Source organism: Diabrotica virgifera, chromosome 8 (genome assembly GCF_917563875.1).
Source record: "Diabrotica virgifera virgifera chromosome 8, PGI_DIABVI_V3a".
NCBI lineage: Eukaryota > Metazoa > Arthropoda > Insecta > Coleoptera > Chrysomelidae > Diabrotica > Diabrotica virgifera.
In genome coordinates, this window is record NC_065450.1 from 211,483,817 (window position 1) to 211,510,504 (window position 26,688).

Below are 26,688 nucleotides of genomic sequence, written 5' to 3' on the forward strand. Positions count from 1 at the left end.
GAAAGCCTCAAGGCGATTTAGATCAATTTTATTCACAGTCCAGGACTCGACACCATATAAAGTAAGACCGAGAACACGTAGCAGCTAAGTAGGCGAATCCTCAATACCAATTTTAGGTCTCTGTTACATAATACCTTGGATATCATTCTAAAATCGGTTCTGGCCTGTCTATCCTAGATCTTATTTCGCCGTAAGTCTCTGCGTTACAATTTAATTAATATCCAAGGTTACCCAAGTTTGGTATTATTTACGTATATAGACGGTATTAGTCGGAAAAAGTAGGTCTTAAGATGAACTTGGAAAATATAAAAGTAATGACGAATACACCGAACATTACAAAAATAACGTCGAATGGCATACATTTAGAAACAGTAAGCGAATACATCTACCTGGGACAGATAATGAAAGTTAACAAAGAAAATCAAACTGCCAAAATTACTAAAAGAATAAGATTAGCGTGGGCAGGATTTGGAAAACTGAGTTGGGCCTTGGAAAACACTAAAATAGAACAATGTTTGAGAACCAGAGTTTAAAATCAGTGTATCCTCCCTATACTTACGTATGGTTCACAGACGTGGACACTCACCAATGCCAATATGGATAAAATAGTAAAGGCACAGAAAGCGATGTAAAGATCAATGCTCGGGGTGAGGCTCATAGACAGAAAAACAAATACATGGATTAGAAGCAAAACCAAAGTAAAAGATGCAGGAGAACATGCTGCCAAATTAAATTGGAGCTTCGCAGGACACAATGCCCGACTAAAGGATAAAAGATCGAATCACGAAATACAACAATGGATACCGTGGTTAGGAAGAAGAAGTTGAGGAAGGCCACAAATGAGATGGGCTGATGACATAAAGAAGTTTGGAGGACACCACTGAAAATAGGTGGCGCAAAATAGACAAAACTGGATTGAATTGGGGGAGGCCTATGTCCAAAGTTGGATTACTGAAGGCTGAAGAAGCAGAGACGGTCTTATACTCTGTTGTTTACTTATTACGAGTATTTTGGTTTTCCGTGTGTTCAGATCCAGACCTGCTTTCTTACAACTCTCAACGACAGTAATGTTTGCAGATCTTCTTGAGTAGAAGCTAGGAGTACTATGTCGTCCGCATTTCGCAAATTATTGATGACTTCATCGTTAACAATTATTCCTTCTTGTTTTTCAGAAAGTGCATTTCTGAAAATTCTTTCGGAGTAAACGTTGAAAAGCAGGGCGTTCTTGTCAAGAAGCAAGAGGCATTCCTGTCGTACTTGCCTTTTAATATTAAGAGCCTGTGATTCCAAACTGTCTACTAAAATTGATATTGTTTTGGAAAAGAAAGATAATATAGAATGGGAAACAAAGAAGTAAAAATACTCTTCTACGCAGACGACGAAATATTGATAGCCAAAGATGTAGATAGTCTGCAAAGATTAGTCCACAGATTTAACATAAGAACATAATAATTCAATATGACAATTTTATCTCAGAAACCCAAACCAATAGTAATCAGTAAAGAACAAATCGGATGTAAAATAGAAATTGATGGTATCAGTATTGAACAAGTAGTGAAAGTAAAATACCTTGGAATTACATTGTCAAATTACGGAAACCTGGAAAAAGAAGTGAGAAATTAAATACAAAAAGCAAATAGACTGGCAGGATGCCTTAATAAAACTACATGGCGAAATCGACATATTAACTTCTTCCTCTTCTTAAGGTTCCCTCTCCTATCGGAGGTTGGATATCATAATAGTTATGGTAACTTTTTTGGCTGCTGCTCTGAATAGTTGTAATGAACTACAGTTAAACCATTCTCTAAGGTTCCTCAGCCAGGAGATGCGTCTTCTTCCTATGCTTCTTCTTCCTTGGATCCTTCCTTGCATAATAATTCTCAGCAACTCATATTTTTCTCCTCTGGTAATGTAACCCAAAATTCCAGTTTTCTAGTTTTTATACTTTTCATAATTTCTAGCTCCTTATTTAAACGTCGTAGCACTTCAACATTGGTAATCCTTTGAACCCACTGAATTTTTAATATTCTTCTGTAACACCACATTTCGAACGCTTCTGTTCTTCTTATGTGTTGTCTCTTCAATGTCCAAGCTTCCATTCCGTCTAGCAATATAGAAAATATGTAGCATCTTAGAGCCCTCAATCTGATTGGCAACTGAAGGTCTTTGTTTTTAAGCAGTGTTTTCAAGCAGATATTTGTATGTCTTTACTTTTTCTATTTCAGTTTGCTGTATCATTAACCTTTCATTTCCATGTTCCGTTTTTGAGACAATCATAAATTTAGTTTTTTTCTTGTTTATTTTTAGTCCGTATCGAATGCAATAATCGTTATTTCTATTTAGCAATTCTTGTAGCGATTCCAGGGTGTCTGCCATTATAACGGTGTCATCAGCGAATCTTAGGTTATTTACTATTCTTCCGTTTATAGAGACTCCATCACTTAGCTCCGCTATCGCTTCCTCAAATATGGCTTCATTGTACAGGTTAAACAGTAACGGCGACAGAACACAACCCTGTCTTACTCCTCTCTTTATATCAATATTCTCGGATTCTTGTTCTTCTATCCTTATATTGGCCTTTTGATTCCAATACAGATTGATAATAATTCGTAAATCTCGTCTGTCTATATCTCTGTTTTTCAATAATTCTATTAGTTTTTCATGTCGGACCCTGTCGAACGCTTTTTCGAAGTCGATGAAACAGGAATAAATATCCAGGTTCATATCTAAGCATCTTTGAGAGAGGACCTTAAACGCAAACAATGCCTCTCTTGTTCCAAGTCCTTTGCGGAACCAAAATTGGGTATCATCCATATCATATTCTATAATCTTCCATGAATCACCTTTAGAAATATTTTGAGGGTATGGCTTATTAGTGATATTGTCCTATAGTCCGAACAATCTTTGGCGTATATTGTTTTTGGTATTGTTACAAAGGTGGACACCAACCATTTCTGAGGGATGTTTCCGGTTTTATATACTTCATTATACAGATCCAGTAGTACCGGTAGAGTTTCAACGTCTAGACATTTCAGTAATTCCGCAGGTATTTCGTCTGGACCTACAGTTTTTCCGTTTTTTGCGTTTCGTATTGCTTGTTCGATTTCCTCCATTATAATCTCTGGTCCCAGTTCGCTGTCGATTTCATATTAACACTGAGATGAAGTCAAGAATTTATAAAGCCAGTGTAAGGCCAATAATGATATATGCATCAGAAACAAGACCCGATACAGCCACAACACAAAGACTACTGGAAACGGTAGAGATGAGAGTACTGAGAAGAATGACAGAAAATGCTATGAGAGATCGAAAGAGCAGTGAAGACATTAGAAGACAATGTAACGTCCAGTGTATAAACGAATGAACACTAAATAGAAAAAAAGAATGGAATAACCACATAACCAGAATGGGGGAGACACTTGTGGCCAAAATAGCAAGAGATAAATCACCAACCGGTAGAAGAATAATCAGCCCACCGCGTAAAAGATGGAGTGACAACCTTCCATAAAAGTATCAATCCGCCAATGAACAAGCAGACTTGCTTATAAAGAGGAAGCAGAAGAGAAGAAGAAGAAATTTAAAGATGGCAAAAGCTCAGCAACAGCAACTAAAAATCGGCGACAAGCCCTTGGAGCCTCTGGGAAAAACAAATCCAGAAAGAAAATCTCTTGGTTTAGTCAGAGAGTGAAGAGAAAATATATAATAGGCATTAAAGACAGACCAATCTGAAAAAGACGAAAGGAATGACCAGCAATGTAGATAATCAAAAAATTGTTGCATGTGTACTTATCAGTACAGCAGTTTTATTGACAAAATACTTGTTTTTGGTATTTAAAAAGAATTTTCCTATTGCCGAACATTTCCGTCCAATTCCTATTTACCTCGTATAAAACAGTAGTAGCAGTCACATTTATAAATATTATTTTTAAAAATATATAAACGAGCTCAAATAAAACAAACATTTCGGTAACATGATGTAAAATATGAAGTCGAGTTGACGCTTGAAATATGCTCATCAGTTGTGCATTTGTCGATGGGTATTTATCAAGTTTTTCATGTTTTTATAAACTTCAGATATAAAAATATTCTACAATATTTAAGAAAAATACTTTCATATGATCATTTCCGCTTTGAAAATGACAGTTGTAGTGAAAATGAAAACACACCGATAACTTTTGTTAGAAAAAGTGTATGATGATGTAGGAGTTGAGAATATTTTCTTTAGATATACAATAATTTATGATATCCTTCACCCTTCACGAAATGAGTTTCTGCTTTAACTAACCAAACAATAATTTTTAAACAAAATATTCCCTCTAGCCTATAATTCTATAACTAAGCTGCTACTAAGCTGCTGTTCCAGCTGGAGGGAATCTATCTACATTCCAGTTACCGAGTAATTAAACTTGTTCTCGAAAATGGCACATTAGTTCAATGGCACCCAGATCTTAAAGTCAAGTCCCTCTAATATGTATTTAATTAACTTACTACGCTCTGACAAGCAATCCTTAAGTTAGAACAGAAGTTGACTATGTATATCAAGACAAAAGTATGTATGGTCTGCAAAATCTCAAAATAATATAGCAAAAGCTTTATGATCAAATGGCCGACTGATAAGAAAATGTATAAAAACAAGCTACCTTCCAGCTTTACTGAGAAGACTCAAAACTCCTTAACATGGACGATGCTGTGACCTTAAATGTTGTAAATCTTCTTAAATCCTAAATGCTGTTGTGGGACCTTCCTCACAGTCAATCTTAGAGCCAGAAACTCATTAGGATAATAACACTCATACAAAACTGTGTAAAGATTGGTCTTATATCCATCAAGCAGATGCAACTAAAATATTCATCTATCCACTGTAAAGGCTCTAGGTCAAACTCTAGGCTATATGTATATCTAAGTTGTAAGGAAGATAACTCCACTTCTACGGTGTGAGGAAGATATAACATAAAGTGATACGCTAGATAGATAGATTCAGTGAGTTGGCTTTTGGCCTATTCCACTGTGACTCTTTCAGATCTATTCAGATTCAGATATATTGAGACCTTTGTGGTCTATTGTGGTTCCTGTTCTTGCTTATTAGGTTTGCCGTAAATTTTGGCGAATGTTCTATAATAAACTTTTTCGCTTGTCTTTGACTTGGTGAATTTTTCCGCCATTTCAGAGATTTGTGTGCTAACCACTTTCTTGTAGACATTCTTGATACTGTCTTTGCACCGCCGCAGAAGGGTTTCGGTCCAATGAATGGCATTGATAAGCCTTGTCTGGCCATTTCATCTGCTTTTTCATTACCCTTATGACCCTCGTTCCTTGGTACCCAGGCTACAGTAACCTTGCGACGGTCTTCTAGTTTATTTAGGGAAACCACACAATCCCATGTGGACCTTCTTCTTCTTCTTTATGTGCCGTCTTCTACCGAAGGTTGGCGACCATCAAACGATAGGTTTCTCGGTTTTGTGCCGCATGTATTTTGTTCGCAGCTTCTGGTATTTGAAACCATTCTCTCAAGTTTCTCAGCCAGGATTTCTTCTTTCTGCCCAAACCTCTTCTACCTTCAATCTTGCCTTCCACGATAAGCTGTAGCAGACTCTACTTATCATTATGGAACACATGGCCCAGGTATGACGCTTTCCTCCTTTTACCAGTTGTTAACAATTCCACCTCTTTACCCATTCGTCTCAATACCTTTGTGTTGGTCACTCTGTCTGTCCAAGGTATTCTCAGTATGCGTTGATACAGCCACATTTCTAGAGCCGCTAACTTCTTTATAGTTGCTGCTGTTAACGTCCACCCTTCTACTCCGTAAAGTAGCGTAGAGAGTACGTAGCATTTCGTGGGGCACCATCGGAGGTTAACGCTTAGGTTGCGGTTGCTTAAGAGCTTTCTCGTTTTTGTGAATTTGGATCTTGCTATTTCAATTCGGATCCTAATCTCTACGTCTGGGTCCCACTTATCATGTGGACCGACGACAAAGAAGAGTTGGGTACTGGAGGAAAACCTATATATAACAAATTTACCCAATATGCCATTTGGCTGCAGAACGACCGGTGTTAAACAAACCTTGAAAATTACAAATACTGTCGCTTAAACCATGGTAACTGGCAAATTATACAGGGTGTTTAATTAACAATTGTCCGTATCGTAACTGGAGAAACCTTAGCACAAAATACGAAGATTTAACCCAAAACACTTAAATAAAATATTCCTGCTTATCGAGATACAGAGTGCTTTAACCATGGGCTAAAATAATTTTAAAGCATTTGTAATAAATCACTCTGTATCTCGGCAAGGAAGAATATTTTATTTAAGTGTTTTGGGTTAAATCTTCGTATTTTGTGCTAAGGTTTCTCCAGTTACGATATGGACAATTGTTAATGAAACACCCTGTATACAGGGTGGTTCATCTTATTCGCCTCGGTCTCTGTACGGAAAACCACTTGATATTTAAAAAAAAATTCTTCACAGAAATATACAGGGCGTTTAATACTACAACCTAAAAATAATGTGAATTATACAGAGTGTTCCAAAAAAGAGTGGTATATCAAAGTTATATTTTTTCTTATGGAATACCCTATATCTGATGACATTATTGAATTGACCTTAAAAAATAAGCCATACTTTCATAAGGGTTCCCTATACCTAAATACAGGGTGTTTTGATTTATTTCGATTTTTATAAAAATGTAAGGTTTTAGAAAAAAATAAATATCTACGAATCTAAGAAGCAGTAACAAATTCTTTCTTGGATCTTAATAATAGACTATTTAGTATACTTAAACAGATGCTTATTGTAACAAAATTTCTTACAGGGTGGACAAAATATGGGATTGTTCTATTAACAAATTCAAGCAGTAATAACTTACTTATTTTAAATGGAATACTCTGTATCTTAATCGTCTATCGCGTAGAAAATTTACTTAGCTTTCAATTTGTATTAGAGTTTCCTATACGTATCTTTTTACAGGGTGGTCAAAATATTAGATTTTTCTATTAACAAATTCAAGCTGTAATAACTTACTTATTTTAAATGGAACACCCTGTATCTTACTAGTCTATCGAGTAGAAAATTTACTTAGCTTTCAATTCTTATTAGGGTTTCCTATACGTATCTCCCTTCATTTTTTAAATATTTAAAGATTTCCTAATTTGTAAGCTTTAAAAATTAGAATTACATAAGTACCTATGTCGTGTTTATGTACAACACATCACCAACACCGGATATATTCTTAGACAAGATACTGTCATTAATAAAATTTTCATTGTTATCATGTAATCACACAGAGTGTTGTATTATTTTAGTTGATTTTGGCCTCCATGTGAAATTGAATAATATGTTTATTTTAAACTGCATACCCTATATTAGATGCCGTATTCTGGAAGATGTTTAAATTATATTTCATTCCGTATAAGTATTTTCCATATCTTAACCCAACAGTTATTAAGTAAATTTAAGAACGCCACTTTTTGTTTGAATCTTTAAATCGCAATTACAAACAATTAAATGCAATGGCTTCTTTGACGAAAACGAGCCTATGGTACAAAAATATGTAAAAATGGGTATTTACAGAATAACATGGTAATTTATATTTACAGAATAACATGTGTATTGAGAATGTTTACATGGAATCGAAGAGATTTTAAATATCTTCCATTATAAAGAATAGAATATCGAGTATGTCATTTTAAATAAGAACACTCTGTGTGATTAAATGATAAAAATGTGAATTTTATTAATGAAACTATCTTGACTAAGATATTTAAGTATATTGCCGGTGTTGGTGATGTGTTGTACATAACCACGACATAGGTACTTAATTCTAATTTTTAAAGCTTACAAATTAGGAAATCATTAAATATTTAAAAAATGAAGGGAGATAGGTATAGGAAACCCTAACAAGAATTGAAAGCTAAATAAATTTTATACGCGATAGATTAGTAAGATACAGGGTGTTCCATTTAAAATAAGTAAGTTATTACAGCTTGAATTTGTTAATAGAAAAATCTAATATTTTGACCACCCTGTAAAAAGATAGGTGTAGGAAACCCTAATACAAATTGAAAGATAAGAAAATTTTCTACGCGATAGACTAGTAAGATACAGGGTGTTCTATTTAAAATAAGTAAGTTATTACAGCTTGAGTTTGTTAATAGAACAATCTCATATTTTGACCACCCTGTAAGAAATTTTGTTGCAATAAGCATCTGTTTAAGTACACTAAATAGTCTGTTATTAAGATCCAAGAAAGAATTTGTTACTGCTTCTTAAACTCGTAGATATTTATTTTTTTCCAAACCCTTACATTTTTACAAAAATCGAAATAAATCAAAAGACCCTGTATTTAGGTATAGGGAACCCTTATAAAAGTATAGCTTATTTTTTAAGGTCAATTCAATAATGTCATCAGATATAGGGCATTCCATAAGAAAAAATATAACTTTGATATACCACTTTTTTTTGGAGCACCCTGTATAATTCACATTATTTTTAGATTGTAGTATTAAAGGCCCTATATATTTTTGTGAAGAAATTTTTTTAAAATATCAAGTGGTTTTCCGTACAGAGACCGAGGCGAATAAGATGAACCACCCTGTATACAATTGAGCTCAAATTTGAACAAAGTGACGTTCAAAAGTTAGTACTTTTAAGTCCTGTGGATTGTTAAGTTGTGGCGCCATCTACATGTTTCGCCCTGAACTTATTGAGTGATGAAATTGAGCAAATATCAATGAAATGGACTGGAACTGATAATAAAATGTCCTCCAATAAATCTTTTTAAACTCTTTGGCAAGAAAACTTATTTTTTCAAAAATACATTTCCAATTTTTCGACTTGCATGTAGATAAAACGTGCACAGCAAAAAAGAAAGTGTTTGTCCAGAAAATCACTAAAGATTTTTGATTTATATGTGGACGCTACATTATAAATGTCGGTTCAAAATTGTGAAATGCTGTGATAAATTGCAAAGCGTGAAATAGAGTAATTCTCGCGTAGGAGGTTTCAAAATTTCATTGAAGTGTCTTTAATGAGACGGAGGTGTAGGTTCGGGTATCGGTTAGATCTTGGTATTAAATATATAAAGATGTCTGATCCATAGTTTTTTGTGCACTTAAAATAATATTTTTTTTTTATATTTTGTTCGTAGACAGTTCCGTAAAAAGAAAAAGTCCTTTGGCGAAAAAGAAGAAGTATTAAAAATATGGAATGTTCGAGATGTCATTCAAAATTTCTGAAAATAATTGAGTTTCTGAATTGTTCTGTCATTCAGTTAAAGTTGTTATCAAATATTTTAATATTGATGGTGTTTCAATAAAAGTGTTTTAGACCAGAGCGCATCTGTAAAAATATTATTACATTTGGATGTTAAGAGGTGACTCATATTTTTTGCAGAAATTGCTTGAAAATAACTTAAATAATAACATTTGAGTTATCCTCCCACTCAAAAAAAGGTCCAGAACATTGTTTAAATAATCAAAATGTCAAAAAATGAAGGAAAAATTCGATTTTTTTCTTGGTTTTTTAATTATAACTTTAAAAGTATTAATTTTCGAGAAAAGTTGTACTGACATAAAAGTTGCGTAATTAAATTTCCTACAATAGAGGATTAACTGAAAATTTTAAAAATTGTCACCCTTGTTCCAAAATAGCAATGATTTCGAAAACACCATAAAAAAACAAGTATTCGCATTTTACGTTTTTCAACCATTTATGCTACACTTCGGAGAATCATATTTCACCCACAAAAACTTTATGATATGATCAAACAATGCTGTAAATTTCATTAATATCAGTTTAATAGATTTTGCAATCCAGCTTTCGCAAAAAATTCATTTTTTCAAAATGTTGCAGCACTGAAAATAAAGCAGACAGCAAGCTAAATTTTTTTTACATATAAAATAATACTGTACCTTTTATTTGCAATTTGCAAAATGAAAATCGGTTAACTACCACGGCGTCAGGAATTTTTTAAATAAACATTAATTTTTGGTGCTACGCGCAGGACAGCGGACACGTTTGCTCTGATTAGGCATTCCAATGACATTTGATAATGATTGATAAATTTTAATTTCTAGTACATTTCGAAATAAGTAAATAAATTAGTTTATTGCAAAATAAAACACATACTCTGCCCTTTGAAATAACACTTTTTTTAATTTACACATTTTACACATGAAATTAACACATTTTTTTGCGAAAGCTGGATTGCAAAATTTATTAAACTGATATTAATGAAATTTATGGGATTATTTTATGATACCATAAAGTTTTTCTGGGTGAAATATGAAGCTCCTAAGTGTATCAGAAATGGTTGAGAAACGAAAAATGCGAATTCTTGTTTTTATGTTTTTTCGCAATTATTGCTATTTTGCAACAAGGGTAACAATTTAAAAAACTTTTAATCAGTCTTATATTGTAGGAAATTTAATTACTCAACTTTTATTTTAGTGCAACTTTTTTCGTAAGCGAATACTTTTAAAGTTATAATCAAAAAACAAAGAAAAAATCGAATTTTTCCTTCATTTTTGGACATTTTGATTATTTAAACAATGTTCCGGACCTTTTTGAGTGGGAAGATAAATAAATTATTATTATATGGGTTAAATCCAAGTAATTTCTGCAAAAAAGAGTCACCTCTCAACGTCCATCTCAAAACAGATTCGCCCTGGACTATTTATTAAAGGCGAGTAACATTATGATTTAGTCTAAATTTTCTATGTTATATTGACATATATGGCTATGTTTCTTCATTGGCCCAACTACTGTTTTCTGTTCTATTATCTCATGTGATCATTTGATATTTGCTGCAGTCTTGATACTATCACCGTTTATTACACCGTTTATTACTATCCGATATTTCGCTGCCAAGGCACAGCAGTGACTAACTAGTTCCTATATGATCTGTTTACTCCACCTTTTTAACTCTTCTAAAGATCTGTTTATTCCATCAGATATCATTCAAACATCCTTACACTTTTTATGCTTTCTTCTATGCTTAACCGTATTTTACTGGCAACTGTGGCTTCCAGATGAAAAGTACGAGATCACCAGAAAGGTGCGAAAATTTTGAAGAACAACGAAGAAAGGCAAACAAAATATGCTGAAGAACGAAGAAGAGATACGAAAATGAGCAAATTAATACTAAAAATAGAGGAAGATTTCAATCGGTGTGACAATAGATGAGCAAATAAATTCCTGAAACATGACACCCACAAGACCATGGATACAATGGATGCCACTAAAGCACTGAAGAATAATAAAGCCCCAGGTATTGGCAACATACCAGCGGATAAACTTGAAGGATACACACTAATAGATAGATTCAATGAACTAATAACCGACATGTGGAACACGGAAGAAATTCCAAGAGAATTATGAAAAAAGCATTTAGATGCTCAATTCATAAGAAGGTAAAGAAACTTAGCTACAAAAACTTCACAAGCATACTCTGTGTGAGCTATAAGACGTTTAGTGGATCATAAACAGGAGTTTGAATCACTTCACAAGCAAATCATATGAGAATAATACCAGACCAGATTCAGACCAGGATGGTCTACTATTGACCTTCAATTCAACGTAAAATAACTATTAGCTAAAGCCTGGGAGCACGATATAGATATCTACCAAAATCCTTGTCCATTTTGGACAAGCCTATGGCAACATAAACAGAAATAAAATAGATATACAGTGGAACCTCGATAAGTCGGATTAATTGGGACCGCGGCCTATCCGGGTTATCGAATATCCAGGTTAGCCAGAAAATATGATAAAAATTAATAAAATACAGTATAATTACAGATAAACTCCATTATAATTGCAAGAACATGAAATACATATGCACAGTACATCTAAATTACGTACAGTTGTACATAGTATTGATCACTTCTTGCTAAGAATCTCAGTCAAATTGAAAAAATGTTTGTCTTGTCTGATGAAAATCGGTCCGGGTTAGCCGGACTTCCGGGTTATCGGAGGCCGACTTATCGGGGTTCCACTGTACTTTGGAGAATTTGGAATAGCAAGGAAACTGGTAAAATTAGTTCAAGCCAACATGACTCACACAGAAGCGCAAGTAAGAGTCATAAACCAATTTACAGATCCCTTCCAAATAAAAAAAACAAGGAAATGCGACGTCTAAACAGATTGTGATGTACGCAGACGATGTAAACTTAAAAGGCCGAACCGTCAGAGACAGCAGAAAATGCGAAATAAATCGGGCTAGTCATTAACGTAGATAAAACCAAAGTCCTAATTAAGGCCAACAACGAAACTTACAAAATTTGACAATAAACGACGCCAATATTAAAGTTCTAAAACAGCTCACATACTAGTCCAGAGAAATAAGGTTTTTGTCGGGACACTTGAGCAGCCAGGTTGCAAATGGATTTTTTGGGTACTATATACCTAATACATTAAAAATACAAAAATGCCCGTCACAGTTCGGACGGGAAACTTAGTTATTAACAAATAAGGGTCAAAAATGGCAGTTTTTTCGTTTAAATCGCTACATGTAAAAATAGAGTACTTAGATATCTTATCTATAATATTCTTCTTTTTGTAGATGAGCCAAGGTTTAAAATGGCACTTTATGAATTTTGGTCCTATCCTTTTTTGTTTCGGAAAGGGCAAAATAAGACTAAAATTTCAAAAATAAAAAACGGGCTATAACTTTTGCGAAAATGGTCTTAAGACTTTCATATTGCACGAAAAATTGAATCAAACATTACACATAATGCACAAAAAAAAAATTTAAGACGATTCGTCAATTAGTTTAAATTTTATTTAATTTGTTTATGGCAAAGAGCTTTTTTTCGCAATGTTATTGTTCAGAAAATAATAATTACATAGCAATTCTGTGGAAACCACATGCAAGAGTAATAGTTATATTTTTAAAGTATTGAAAAAATCATTAAAAAGTCGTTTTTATCACTCCGAAAAAAGTTTAGTAAAATAGAGTCATTTTGGCTTCTAAACAATTTGAATAACTTTGTTAATATTGACTATAGAGTAAATCTACTTTAGGATTTCAAAAGCTGGTATTTTTATAATAACTTTCAGGAAAAATCTTTTTGCCTAGGTTAATTAGGTTCAAAGTTAGCCGCTTTTATTATTTAATTCGCAGCTACTTCTACATACATCAAATTCTCCTGTAACAGTGTTAGTTACCACACTACTCCGAAACGGCTTGCCCGATTTTTATAAAATTTTACACGTTTATCCTGTAGGACGTTGAAGAGGTTTTAATCTATTTTTATACCCATAAGTTATAAGGTAGGTTGCCCCCCTGACATTTTTTTTTTATTTTTTTGGACAAAATTATCTACCTTAATTTTATATGATGTAGAATTAAAAAATACATACAACCCTTAATTTTCACTCTTTTATTACCAACATCTATTTGTTAATAGTCATCTATATATTTACATGTATAAAATTCTTCTGTCCCAGTGTTAGTTTCCATACTCCTCCGACACCGCTTGATCGATTTTTATGAAATTATATATGTATATTCGGTAGGTCTTAGAATCGGTCGTAATCTATTTTTCATATCCCTGAGTGATAAGGGGAGTTCCCCCTAACATTTTGTAATGTTAGGTGGGGTTGTGTGTACATAACGTACTCTATAAGACTACGAGTACATACAAATTAAAAAATTATGATCAAAATCCATCAACAAGTTCCAGCGATATTAATCGCAGCATATGTTGGCAGAATCAGTTTCATTTTTTGAGTGCACTTATTTTAGTAATTCCCCTCCACCGACCACGAATTAATTCCGTTCGGACGCCATTTTTAATGCTTTTTTAACCACTCTGTTGAGGTTCAAAGTTTACTCAAACTTTTACACATAATAAAAATAAAATTAAATAAAAAAAGTGGCTAACTTTGACCGTAATTAACCTAGGCGAAAAGTTTTTCTTTCCAAATTCGTATAAAAATACCAGTTTTTCAAATTACATTGTAGTTTTAGTCTACAGTCAACATTAACAAAGTGATTCAAATTGTTTATAAGCCAAAAATGACTCTATTTTAGTAAAATGTTTTCTGAGTGATAAAAATGACTTTTAATGATTTTTTTAAATGCTTTGAAAATATGACTATTCTTCTTTCATGCTGTTTTCACAGAATTGCTGTATCATTATTATTTTTTGAACAATAACATTGCGAAAAAAAATGCTCTTTGGGATAAACAAATTGAATAAAATTTAAACTAATTGACGCATCGTCTTAAAATTTTTTGTGCATTGTATGGATTGTTTCACTCAACTTTTCATGCAATATGAAAGTCCTAAATTTATTTTCGCAAAAAATATAGCAAATTTTTTATTTTCGAAATTTTAGTTTCATTTTGCAATATCCGAAGCAACAAATAATCGGAACAAAATTCAAAAAACGTTATTTTAAACCTTGGCTTATCTGCTAAAAGAAAAATATTATAAATAAGACATTTAATTACCCTATTTTTACCTGTAGCGATTTAAACGAAAAAACTCTCATTTTTGACCCTTATTTTATTAATAGGAGGAGGAAATATGAACAAGAATAGAGCTTGCTAACACAGTAAACTTTTTTCTGTCACAGGTGGTTGGATTCAAAGGCATCCATAGGTAAGTAAAGTTAAAAATATAAAAACCACCGTAAGACCAATAGGAACATAAATATGGCGCAGAAACACGGATCATGACAGAAAAACAATAAACATTAATACTTTTGAAAGAAAGATACTGAGAAGAATATTGGAACTCACCTATGATAATGTGGAGAATAAGGTTCAACCACGAGTTATATCAATGTTATAAAGAACCCTCTATAGTAAATAATGCAAAAATACAAATATTGCGCTGGAATGATCACCTTATAAGAATAGATAAAAACAGAACACTTGTAGAACTATGGTGGGACGTTGGCCAGTACAAAGACCAAGAAAGTCGAAGTGAGAACCGATACTAAAGAGATATTGAGGATGGATAACTAGAGGAGAGCAGCCAGGGACGGAGATACAGCCTAACTTGGACTGTAGCGCTATTCGAGAGAGATTATTTTAGGTGTTTTTAGATGTTTTTAGATATGATTGCTGTCAACATAAAAACTAGACTCACCACAACTATATATACATTAGCACTTCGAGCCAAGCAGGCTAATGGCTTGGTTTACAATCTTCATCCATCCTTGCTTGTTCTTCGCTTTTTCTTTCCAATTGGTTGCATTGAGATACCTCAGGTCATCATTAACTTCATGGATCCATCTGGTCCTAGGTCTTCCTTTTCTCTTTTTACCACCTATTGTAGCGCTTAACATGATTTTAGGCATTCTATCTTGGGCCATTCTTTGGACATGTCCTAACTATCTAAGTCTTTGTGATCTTACAACTGCAATTATATTAGGCTCCTTATACAATTCTTCTAACTCCTTGTTTGTTCTTCATGTCCACTGATTGTTGATCATTTTTCCCCCAAATCTCCTTCTAAGTATTTTTCTTTCCCATACTTGTAACATTGATTGCTCGGTTTTTGTCATACTCCAGGTTTCTCCCCACAACTATCAACCAAAATATACTGCGATATTTTGGACATATAACTAGAAGAAGAGAAGACATGAAACGAATGATAGTTGAAGGAAACGTAGAGGGTAGAAGATCCAGAGGAAGATCTCCATTACGATGGTCGGACCAAATAAAGGATATGACTGGTTACTCATTCTCCGAAGCAAAACAGCACGCGCAGGAGAGAGAGAACTGGACAGAAATAGTCAAACGACTTACATGACGCCACTACATCCTTACGAAGGAGAAAAGATAGAGGAGGAGTAAGAAACATATTAATAAAGTTTAAGTCTGAAAGGACCCCGCAGAAACCTTATGGGAAATAGCTCTCTGTCAAATGATCTGAAACTTTGGCTTCTGGTAGTCCTTGATGTGTAGAACAAAAGACTTAATGGGCGCGTAGCTCCAAAAAATCATGCTTTTAAGATATAAGCCTCTGAAGATATAGGTACAGTGAGGACGTTTAAGTTGGAATAAATTCATTTTCTCGAGAACAGGCCACTCTTGAAATAAATTACGAATCAGGTCAATTTTTATTTTAAAATTATAATTTTCTTGGCATATTTATCATACTAGTGACGTCATCTATCTGGGCGTGATGACGCAGTCAATGATTTTTTTTTTAAATAAGAATGGCGATCGTGTGATAGCTCATTTGAAAGGTTATTCAATTCTCTATTTACTAATATAAACCTTAACATAATTATTTATACAGGGAGCCCAAAAAAATTTTTTTAATTAAATTTATTGAGACAAAAAGAAGAATATATATAATTTATTTAATTCGAAATACATTTTACTGTGGTCCGAAAACAGGAAAAAATGTTTATTTGACAAATAAATATTGCTTTTCGCTTAAATTCAATATTAAAGCTGCCACCTACCTGCCTCTTAGCAGTTTGAACATTTAATTTAAGCTAAAAGCCCTGTTTGTTTTTCAAATTAACATTTTTTTCTGTTTTCTGACAGCAGTAAAATGTATTTCGAATTAAATAAATTATATACATTGTTCTTTTTGTCTCAATTAATTTAATGCAAAAAAAATTTTTGGGCACCCTGTATAAATAATTATGTCAATGTTTATATTAATGAATAGAGAATTGAGTAACCTTTCAAATGAGCTATCACACAACCCCTATTCTCATTTAAAAAATCATCGATTGCGTCATCACGCCAAGATAGATGACGTCACTAGTATGATATACAGGGTGGTTCATCTTATTCGCCTCGCTCTCTGTACGGAAAACCACTTGATATTTTAAAAAAATTTCTTCACAGAAATATACACGGCCTTTAATACTACAATCTAAAAATTATGTAATTATACAGAGTGCTCCAAGAAAGAGTGGTATAGCAAAGTTATATTTTTTCTTATGGAATGCCCTATATCTGATGACATTATTGAATTAACCTTAAAAAATAAGCTATACTTTCATAAGGGTTCCCTATACCTAAATACAGGGTGATTTGATTTATTTCGATTTTTATAAAAATGTAAGGTTTTAGAAAAAAATAAATCAGGGTGGTCAAAATATGAGATTGTTCTATTAACAAATTCAAGCTGTAATAACTTACTTATTTTAAATGGAACACCCTGTATCTTATATATGGCATCTAATATAGGGTTTGCAGTTTAATATAAACATATAATGCAATGTCACATGTAGACCAAAATCAACTAAAATAATACAACACTCTGTGTGATTACATGATAACAATGACAATTTTATTAATGACAGTATCTTGTCTAAGTATATTGCCGGTGTTGGTGATGTTTTGTACATAAACACGACATAGGTACTTAATTCTAATTTTTAAAGCATACAAATTAGGAAATCTTTAAATATTTAAAAAATGAAGGTAGATAGGTATAGGAAACCCTAATAAGAATTAAAAGCTAAGTAAATTTTCTACGCGATAGACTAGTAAGATACAGTGTGTTCCATTTAAAATAAGTAAGTTATTACAGCTTGAATTTGTTAATAGAACAATCTAATATTTTGACCACCCTGTAAAAAGATAGGTATAGGAAACCCTAATAAGAATTGACAGCTAAGTAAATTTTCTACGCGATAGACTAGTATGATACAGGGTGTTCCATTTAAAATAAGTAAGTTATTACAGCTTGAATTTGTTAATAGAACAATCTAATATTTTGACCACCCTGTAAAAAGATAGGTATAGGAAACCCTAATAAGAATTGAAATCTAAGTATATTTTCTGCGCGATAGACTAGTAAGATATAGGGTGTTCTATTTAAAATAAGTAAGTTATTACAGCTTGAATTTGTTAATAGAACAATCTAATATTTTGACCACCCTGTAAAAAGATAGGTATAGGAAACCCTAATACAAATTGAAAGCTAATTAAATTTTCTACGCGATAGACTAGTAAGATACAGGGTATTCCATTTAAAATAAGTAAGTTATTACAGCTTGAATTTGTTAATAGAACAATCTCATATTTTGACCACCCTGTAAGAAATTTTGTTGCAATAAGCATCTGTTTAAGTATGCTAAATAGTCTGTTATTAAGATCCAAGAAAGAATTTGTTACTGCTTCTTAGATTCGTAGAGATTTATTTTTTTCTAAAACTTTACATTTTTATAAAAATCGAAATAAATCAAAACACCCTGTATTTAGGTATAGGGAACCCTTATGAAAGTATAGCTTATTTTTTAAGGTCAATTTAATAATGTCATCAGATATAGGGCATTCCGTAAGAAAAAATATAACTTTGATATACCACTCTTTTTTGGAACACCCTGTATAATTCACATTATTTTTAGGTTGTGGTATTAAAGGCCCTGTATATTTCTGTGAAGAAATTTTTTTTAAATATCCAGTGGTTTTCCGTACAGAGACCGAGGCGAATAAGATGAAGCACCCTGTATATGCCAACAAATTATAATTTAAAAATAAAAATCGACCTGACTCGTAATTTATCTCCAGAGTTGCCCATTCTCGAGAAAATGAATTTATTCCAACTCAAACGTCCTCACTGTACCTATAACTTCATAGGCTTATATCTTAAAACCATGATTTTTTGGAGCTACGTGCCCATTGAGTATTTTGTTCTACACATCAAGGACTACCAGAACCCGAAGTTTCAGAGCATTTGAGAGAGAGCCATTTCCCATAGGTTTCTGCGGGGTCCTTTATATTTTTGAATTTATTGCATTTAAAATCGTCTAAACTTCCTTACTAATTTTCTTAACTAATTCATCGTTATTTTTGTAGCATTCCACGGTCTGCAGAATATAAGCGACTTTTAATTACTTACATAAGTACATCATACGAAAGTTTTATTATTATAAATTCCAATTTGTCATGGCCAGTTAGTTAGCAACATAATCACTGCAATCGTGTTGCATTTGAACAAATATTAATTAAATATTGTAAATTTGTAACGGAAATGAGATAACAATCATATAGATATTTTAATATCCTAATGAAAAAAGACGGAAGCGAAAGGTATGTGTAAAAGGCAGAAATACTCTTATTGAAGTAGAAATTGAGCTATATTTGACAAGATTGTAAAAATCCACAAACCTTCTTGCTTGTGGACCCAGCATGTATGGATAGAACTTTGATCACCAACAGAGAATTACTAAGCGTAGTAGAGGAGTTATTATACAGAATTATACAGAGGTCGCGGAAACCATGATGAGCAACGAACATAAAAATTAAAAAATTCAGAACAAGGAGTAGTGAACCGAGGATCGGAAGGGATGCCTGATATATCATCAGACGGAATAAGGAACGTTCTAAAGAAAATTAAAAGAATAAAGCTCCGGGGATAGACAATTTCGTTATAGAATCAGCAATAATTGGAGGAGACAGACTTTCAGAGAACATAAATGAACTGTTTAATTTATTTCTGCATCCAAGTGAAACACCTACAAGATGGCACAGTGCACTTAATATTTTATTATACAAAAAAGGCAATCCAACAGACCTAGAGAGTTACCAACACATAAGCCTGTTAAACTACCTTTACAAGATATTCACAAGAATAATAACAAATAGACTTGAAAGAAAATTAGATTTTTTCCAATCGAGGGAACAAAAGGAAACAATTTGACAGTAACGACCTCTGCCACACAGTTTTTCTATCGTCTCCTTGGTTTTCATCTGCCTCTCTTTCCCGTAACTTCTAACATTATACTTATAACAGGTTTCTTCTATACTTCTAACAGGATATTTAATAAAAATATTGAGCTAAAATTTGATACATAGAGGAGGGAAGATACTTAGAAGAATATAAGGAGGTGTAAATTGGGAGAATATCGAGCGAAAAAAACCCAATACCGAGTTAACACAAATATAAACAAGACTTGCTAAAATTCAAAGAATAAGATGGCTCAGTAACAGCAACTTCTGTACCAACAACTTTAATAGCATAAGTAGAAAAACCAAAAAAGCGGAGATATACTTTTAAAATGGAATTGTTCCAGAGAGTTGGCTGTATATCACATAGTTAAAAAACAACATCGAAGTAACACTCCTGTTGTAATTGGTATATTTTAATTAAGACATTTTAATTAATTTTTGCACTTTTTGATTACCTTTGCACTACCGAACCTGATTTTCTGAAGAGTGGAAACAAGTCCACCTTCAGGCCATCAAGAGCAGAATCACTGATCAACCTAAGTCTATGTTCTATGGGGATTGGGGCATGATATTTAACTGAAACGTGTCGGATGCGTTATGCTTATCTGATCATGCATACATACTTTTTGAGATAAACTTGGTCAAACTGAAGCCAAGGGGACCGATTGGGAATCCTTAAATCTTAAACTTTAAATCCTTTAATCTTAAAACAAGGGTACGGAATTATCCTAAAAGGTCAAAAAAAACAACGTTGATGTTGAGCTGGCAATAGACTGATTGCAACATGCAACAGTCGTGTCATATGAGGAAATTATCATATATTATAATATTTTAAAGAAAGACCCGTCCAAACAAGTCGCTTGGTAAAATAAGGAACTGTCTGATCTCAGAGGAGAAACAAGATGGTTTTTTAATAGAGCGAAGAAATTAGGTGATTGGGAAGTATATAAAACTAAACTGAATACTACGACAATCCTATCCGCTAAGAATAGAATTCTGTGAAAACATTGAAAGTGTACTTAAAAGTTCCAAGGTTAACAGAATCCTCAAAAGAGATAACGTTAATAAATGCAAGTTAGTTAATCTGCCCAATCAAAATTATACGGATCAGAGAGGGAGCCTGCAGAACATCTCTAACTGCGTACTTTTCAGGGTCGACGCCATTGACTAGAGGCAATAATTATATTATCAAGCCAACTTTAGGCCAACCAGAAGCAACTCGATGATCACCTCTAAAGTGATCTTTGATTCTCACAAGGTCACATGGGTTATTGAAACTTTTGAACCATACAAAACTGCAGGACCAGATGGCATATTTCCCAGACTCCTCCAAGAAGGACTGGAAATAATTATGGGTCCCCTGGTGGAAATATTTAGAGGTTACCAGGTTTATTCCTTAACCAGGGAAACTTAGCAAAACAGATTTCACCTTAGCAAAATCATACAGGCATATAGGTCTGACTTCATTCATGTTGAAAACCATAGAAATACTCTCAAATTAATACATAAAAAACAGTCTTATTGAAGAACCACTACACCAGCGGCAATGGGTGCATCAAGCACAGACATCAGGTTAATCCGCCCTGCAGAATCTGATGTTGGAACTCGAAAGGTTTTTATATCAGAAAGATGTCACCCTTGTTGCATTTTAGATGCCTTTGATAATACTACCATCGAGTCAATCGATGGTAGTACCATCACTGACGAGGAAAAAAAGAACAACACAAGATGCAAGTTCGTTATTCAGATGCTTCAGAGCACAATAATATCCACAGATACGTCTGAAGGCGCCATAAACTTGAGGGTAACTAAGGGATGCCCTCAAGAGGGTGTATTGTCACCAGCATTATGGAATGTAGTTGTTGATGACCTGATCCATGGGCTTAGCAACTAAGGAACCTGGGTCCAAGGTTTCACAGACGACATTGAAATAGTGACTAGGGAAAAATTTCACAGTACTGTTGTAGATCAAATGCGATATAACGATCATTACAGAAAGCATTGGTGTCTAAAAGAGGACGTATCTGTGAACTCCTTCAAAACTAAATTAGTAACCTTCACTAATAACAGGAAGCTTACTGTACTGAGTGAGCAGAAATTATTTGGGGATGAACTAGAAAAGGACCAATGAGGTCAAGTATCTAAGGGTAAACCTGGATCCCAAAATCTATTGGAGCACTCATATTAACAATATAATCAGCAGGGCTACGCGACTCTTCTGGAACTGCACACGAGTTGTAGGAAACACCTGGGAGTTCAAACCAAAGGTAAAACAAAGAAAAACAATAACAATAAAAAATAAGATTAATCTTCAACAAACTTGATGAGATATGAAAATTTAAGGTAAGAACTGAATATATCTACTATATTCTAAAGACAATAGAACAACAAGTAAAAACCGAAAGGAAGAACCTCTTTAACACAATTTATAGAACAGGCATCATACCAAAGAAATGGCTCTCCTCTACTTTTGTCACAATCCCGAAGACGAATAACGCCAGAGAGTGTTCAGAGCACAGGACTATAGCATTGATAAGCCACACATTAAGAATATTTAATAAATTAGAAGGGGACATAACTGCCACACAGTTTGGATTCAGAAGTGGATTGGGAACACTGGAAGCTTTGTTTGGTCTGAGTAGTGTTAATGCAGAGATGTTTGGATGTAAAACAAGACCTCTATGTAGGTTTCATAGATTTTGAGAAGGCCTTCGATAAAGTCAGACACAAATAACTGTATGAAATCCTAAGAAGCAAAAACATCGACAGTCGCGACATTAACATCATGTTCAGGTTGTACTGGGGGCAAACAGCAAAAATCAAGGTTGATAATAACCGAAGAAATTGATATTCGCCGAGGTGTGTATGAGGGTTGTGTGCTTTCTCCAATTCTATTCAATATATTCATATATTGTTAAATAATTGTCCATTTATGTTCATACCAATATGTCAGGAAACGCTCCTAGAGCAAAAAATTGTTATGAAAGTGAGTTTAACCATAAATAATAATAAGTGGAAAGAGTTACGTCCTACAAATATTTAGGGGTTAGGTTCACTGATACTAGTGACCAGTGACAAGAGAAATTAAGAGGTGAATAGAAATAGCGAGACAATCATTTGTCAAAATGAAAAAGTTCCTTTGCTGCCGAGACATAAAATCTGAAATGGAGAACGAGAATGTTAAGGTGTTATGTTTTCTCCGTTCTGATGTACGGCATGGAAGCTTGGGCACTAAAAAAGATAAACATCAAAAACATTGAGGCATTAGAGATGTAGTGCTACAAGACAACGTGGAAAATACCATGGACAGAGAGAGTAACAAATCATGATGTTTTGCTGAAGATGGGGAAGGAATGCGAAGTCATAAAAACCATACAAACGAGAAAAATGGAATATCTAGGCCACATAATGAGAGGGTAAAAGTACTCCCTTTTAAGGCTCATAATCCAAGGAAAAATCTCGGGAAAAAGAAGTGGGAGATAGGAGGATTTCCTGGTTGCGAAATTTAGGGGAGTGGTACGGGTGCAGTTCATACCAATTGTTCAGAGCTACAGCCAACAAAGTTAAGATTGCTGTGATGGTAGCCAACCTCCGATAGGAGACGGTACTGAAGAAGAAGAGGGTTTGACATAGAAAAAAATGTATATCTGTTCTATGAACTGTGGATCATAAGGGTAATATTCTATGACATTTCTGAAAATTGTACAACTATGAAATAAAAAACAAATAAGTAATTACCAAGAAAAATTGTGTAAACAAGATACATGTGACATGTCTCGTAAAATGGGCAGAATATCTAGCTCGGGCAACAACAGAACAACCCTCCCACACTAATGCTTATTGGGGAACCCAGACTAAATAGATATAGATGGATGATGATGAGTGATAAAGTCAATTGAACAACCGAATATCGACGTGCAGAAGAACAGAACTAGGACTATAAACATAACGGTCAATAATTGACACTTGAAGACGGAGCCAAATCTGATTAATAATATTAATTATAGACTCAAATTTATGGTTTTTTTCTTGGGAAACGATTTCAATCTTTTGCTTAATTGTTTTGTTTAGACATTCGCATCAAGTTGGCAATCTATTAGTAGCGAATTAAAAGTTCTAGTAAACTAAACTAAAAATAAAAATCGGCGGACATAAAAATCGCAAATGACGAATGTGTTTTAGAAAACGGACAATTGCAATTTTTTAACAACGTTTTTGTTACAGAAATAATCCTATAAAAGATTGTTTTTGCCAAAGTAAACTGTCCTAACCCACTTTTCGTGTTACAGCTTAAATTTTTCGCTGTATTTTTCAAATTGTATGTACGCTAGCGCTTGAATTGTTGTAAGAAATAAAAAACGTCGTTAGCTGTAGAGGATGTGGTATTTTTATGTAACAAGTGGGTCTAATTTAAGAACCAAAAACATGCACATACGTCAATACTAAACCAATATCCTAAAAAAAATCGAAGATAACTATAGAGCGCGCTTCAAAAGTTCATTACATCATAAGAAAGTCGATTTAGGATCGTAGTAGTAGAGCGTACTTACTTCCTCAATGTTGAGTTTAGTCCTGACGACTTTTCGTCTGACTTCCGTCTCATAGCTCTCCTCTATTGTCTCAGCCATGGCTAACGGCTAACTTTGTCACGTTAAAACAACGTCAAAAACGCCGGCAGAGGACGTCTTGTAATACTTTCACTGTGCGAACACAAAGCGAGCACGTTTAAGACTAACCTACAGTCTACAGTTCTAATTTTAATCTTTTCTTGCCTCCTGTCGATTTTACATGGGAAGTGTACTCGCGTCTTGGTGATCCGCTGCTGCGAATAGTTCATTTGTACCGTGTGTTGACACTTAGGGGGATTGCTTTTTCAATGGGCCAGCGGATAAGCAAAAGGTGATTGATTGTATGGCCGTTGATGTACGAGATATAACATTATTGTAACGATTTGTTTGGTTTATTTTTCGTCATATTCAGACGTTTATTGACTGATCAACGTTTATTTTTACAGATTTTCTAAACACATTACACATTTATCACCATGCATAAACATGATGGTAGATGTTAATGTAGTAGATAACCCAATAGTTACGAGAGTATTAAGACAAAAAAAATTCTTTCTGTTCAATTTTTTAGTGAGACACATTTCAATAAACAAAACTCAGTTCTTATATTCTAATTTCCTTTATATATTTATCCTCTCACTCTTCGAAACACTTCCAGAACCCAGTGGAATTCTCTTGGTGGCGTTAGAACACCTGTAGCTCGATCAAGCGTCTAGCATATTCGATCAAGGGCGCAGCAAGGGCTTGGCGTAACATTTCCCCCTCCTTAAGAGATGGTTCGTCCTGGAACATGGTCGGAGCTGGATGCTGGTTTCGGCAACTGGGCCCTATTTTATAAGTCCCAGTTGTATAAAAGTGACAAGAGACGGTTTTAACTCCGCACGGGTAACCATGCGGGTTATAACAGTCTAGCAGGTACCTGGACTTCAGTGTCTTTAAAGATTTCCTCCACCATATTTCAGACAACCGTCCAATCCAATTGGCGAGATTCTAGCTTTGACATGGCTAACTTTTACACGTTGGATTCCAGCTCGTGCATACTCAATTGTTGAAGGTTTCCCATACATATTGGTAAGTGGGTTGGTCATGGGCAGTGTCTTTGGTTACCAGATAGAAAAGGTAACGTGATGCATCTTGTAGTTTCAAAGCTTTTAGGGCACTGGTAGTTGATATTGAAGTTCTGCAACTCGATCAAACTTCCTTCGAAATATGGATGTCAATGCTTGTGCGTCTTTTGGCCGGAATGGTATGAGCCAGTATACCTCCATACCGTGTATGGTTTTTCGCATATGCTCTCATAAATTTCTTGATAAATTAAATAAAATGTGAGTATTTCTTGGTTTACTTCAACTTCTTCATTGTCGTCTCTTTTCTTGCCTCCTGTCGATTTTACGTGGGAAGTGTACTCGCGTCTTGGTGAGCTGCTGCTGCGAATAGTTCATTTGTACCGTGTGTTGACACTTATTTCATAGTGGGATGGCTTTTTCAATGGGCCAACGGATAAGCAAAAGGTGCATGATTGATTGTATGGCTGTTGATGTACGAGATATAACATTATTGTAACGATTTGTTTGGTTTACTTTTCGTCATATTCAGATATTTATTGACTGATCGACGTTTATTTTTACAGATTTTCTAAACACATTACACATTTATCACCATGCATAAACATGATACATGAAACAACTAGATGGTCCGACCAAATAAAGAATTCAGCTGGAAACTCATTCTGCGAAGCTCTTAGAGCAGCTGAAGATAGAGACCAATGGAGAAAGAAACATTGTTAGGAATATTTGAAGAAATCACGATCCTCAGTAATGGGGAAACGACAAGAGAGAGAGAGAGAGAGAGAGAGAGAGAGAGAGAGAGAGAGAGAGAGAGAGAGAGAGATAAACATGATGGTAGATGTTAATGTAGTAGATGTTAATGTAGTAGATAACTCAATAGTTACGAGAGTATTAAGACAAAAAAATTCTTTCTGTTCAATTTTTTAGTGAGACACATTTCAATAAACAAAATTCAGTTCTTATATTCTAATTGCCTTTATATTTTTTTCCTCTCACTCTTCGAAACACTTCCAGAACCCAGTGGAATTCTCTAGGTGGCATTAGAACACCTGTAGCTCGAATCGTCGACCAAGCGCCTAGCATATTCGATCAAGGGCGCAGCAAGAGCTTGGCTTAACATTTGTCCCTCCTTAAGAGATGGTTCGTCCTGGAACCTTCTCGGAACTGGATGCTGGTATCGGCAACTGGCCCTCTTTTATAAGTCCCAGTTGTATAAAAGTGACAAGGGACGGTTTTAGCTCCGCACGGGTAACCATGCGGATTATAACAGACTAGTAGGTACCTGGACTTCACTGTCTTTAAAGATTTCCTCTACCATATTTCAAGCATACGCAGATGACATTGATCTCGTTGGAGACTCCATCCTATCCACAAAAGCCATTTTCAACAAGGTGGAAGG

The 26,688-nt window shown here is 34.2% G+C and overlaps 1 protein-coding gene across 1 annotated transcript in view; it reads right to left on the minus strand.

Moving 5' to 3' along the window:
• LOC114328837 (tropomodulin) overlaps positions 1-24,403 on the minus strand; it is a 386,380-nt gene extending 361,977 nt beyond the window's left edge. Inside the window, exon 1 of the mRNA XM_050657612.1 lies at positions 24,205-24,403. Within this exon, the coding sequence (XP_050513569.1) occupies positions 24,205-24,282 (78 nt within the window). The 5' untranslated portion in view covers positions 24,283-24,403. The remainder of the gene's footprint in view (positions 1-24,204) is intronic.
• Positions 24,404-26,688: the final 2,285 nt, after the last annotated feature.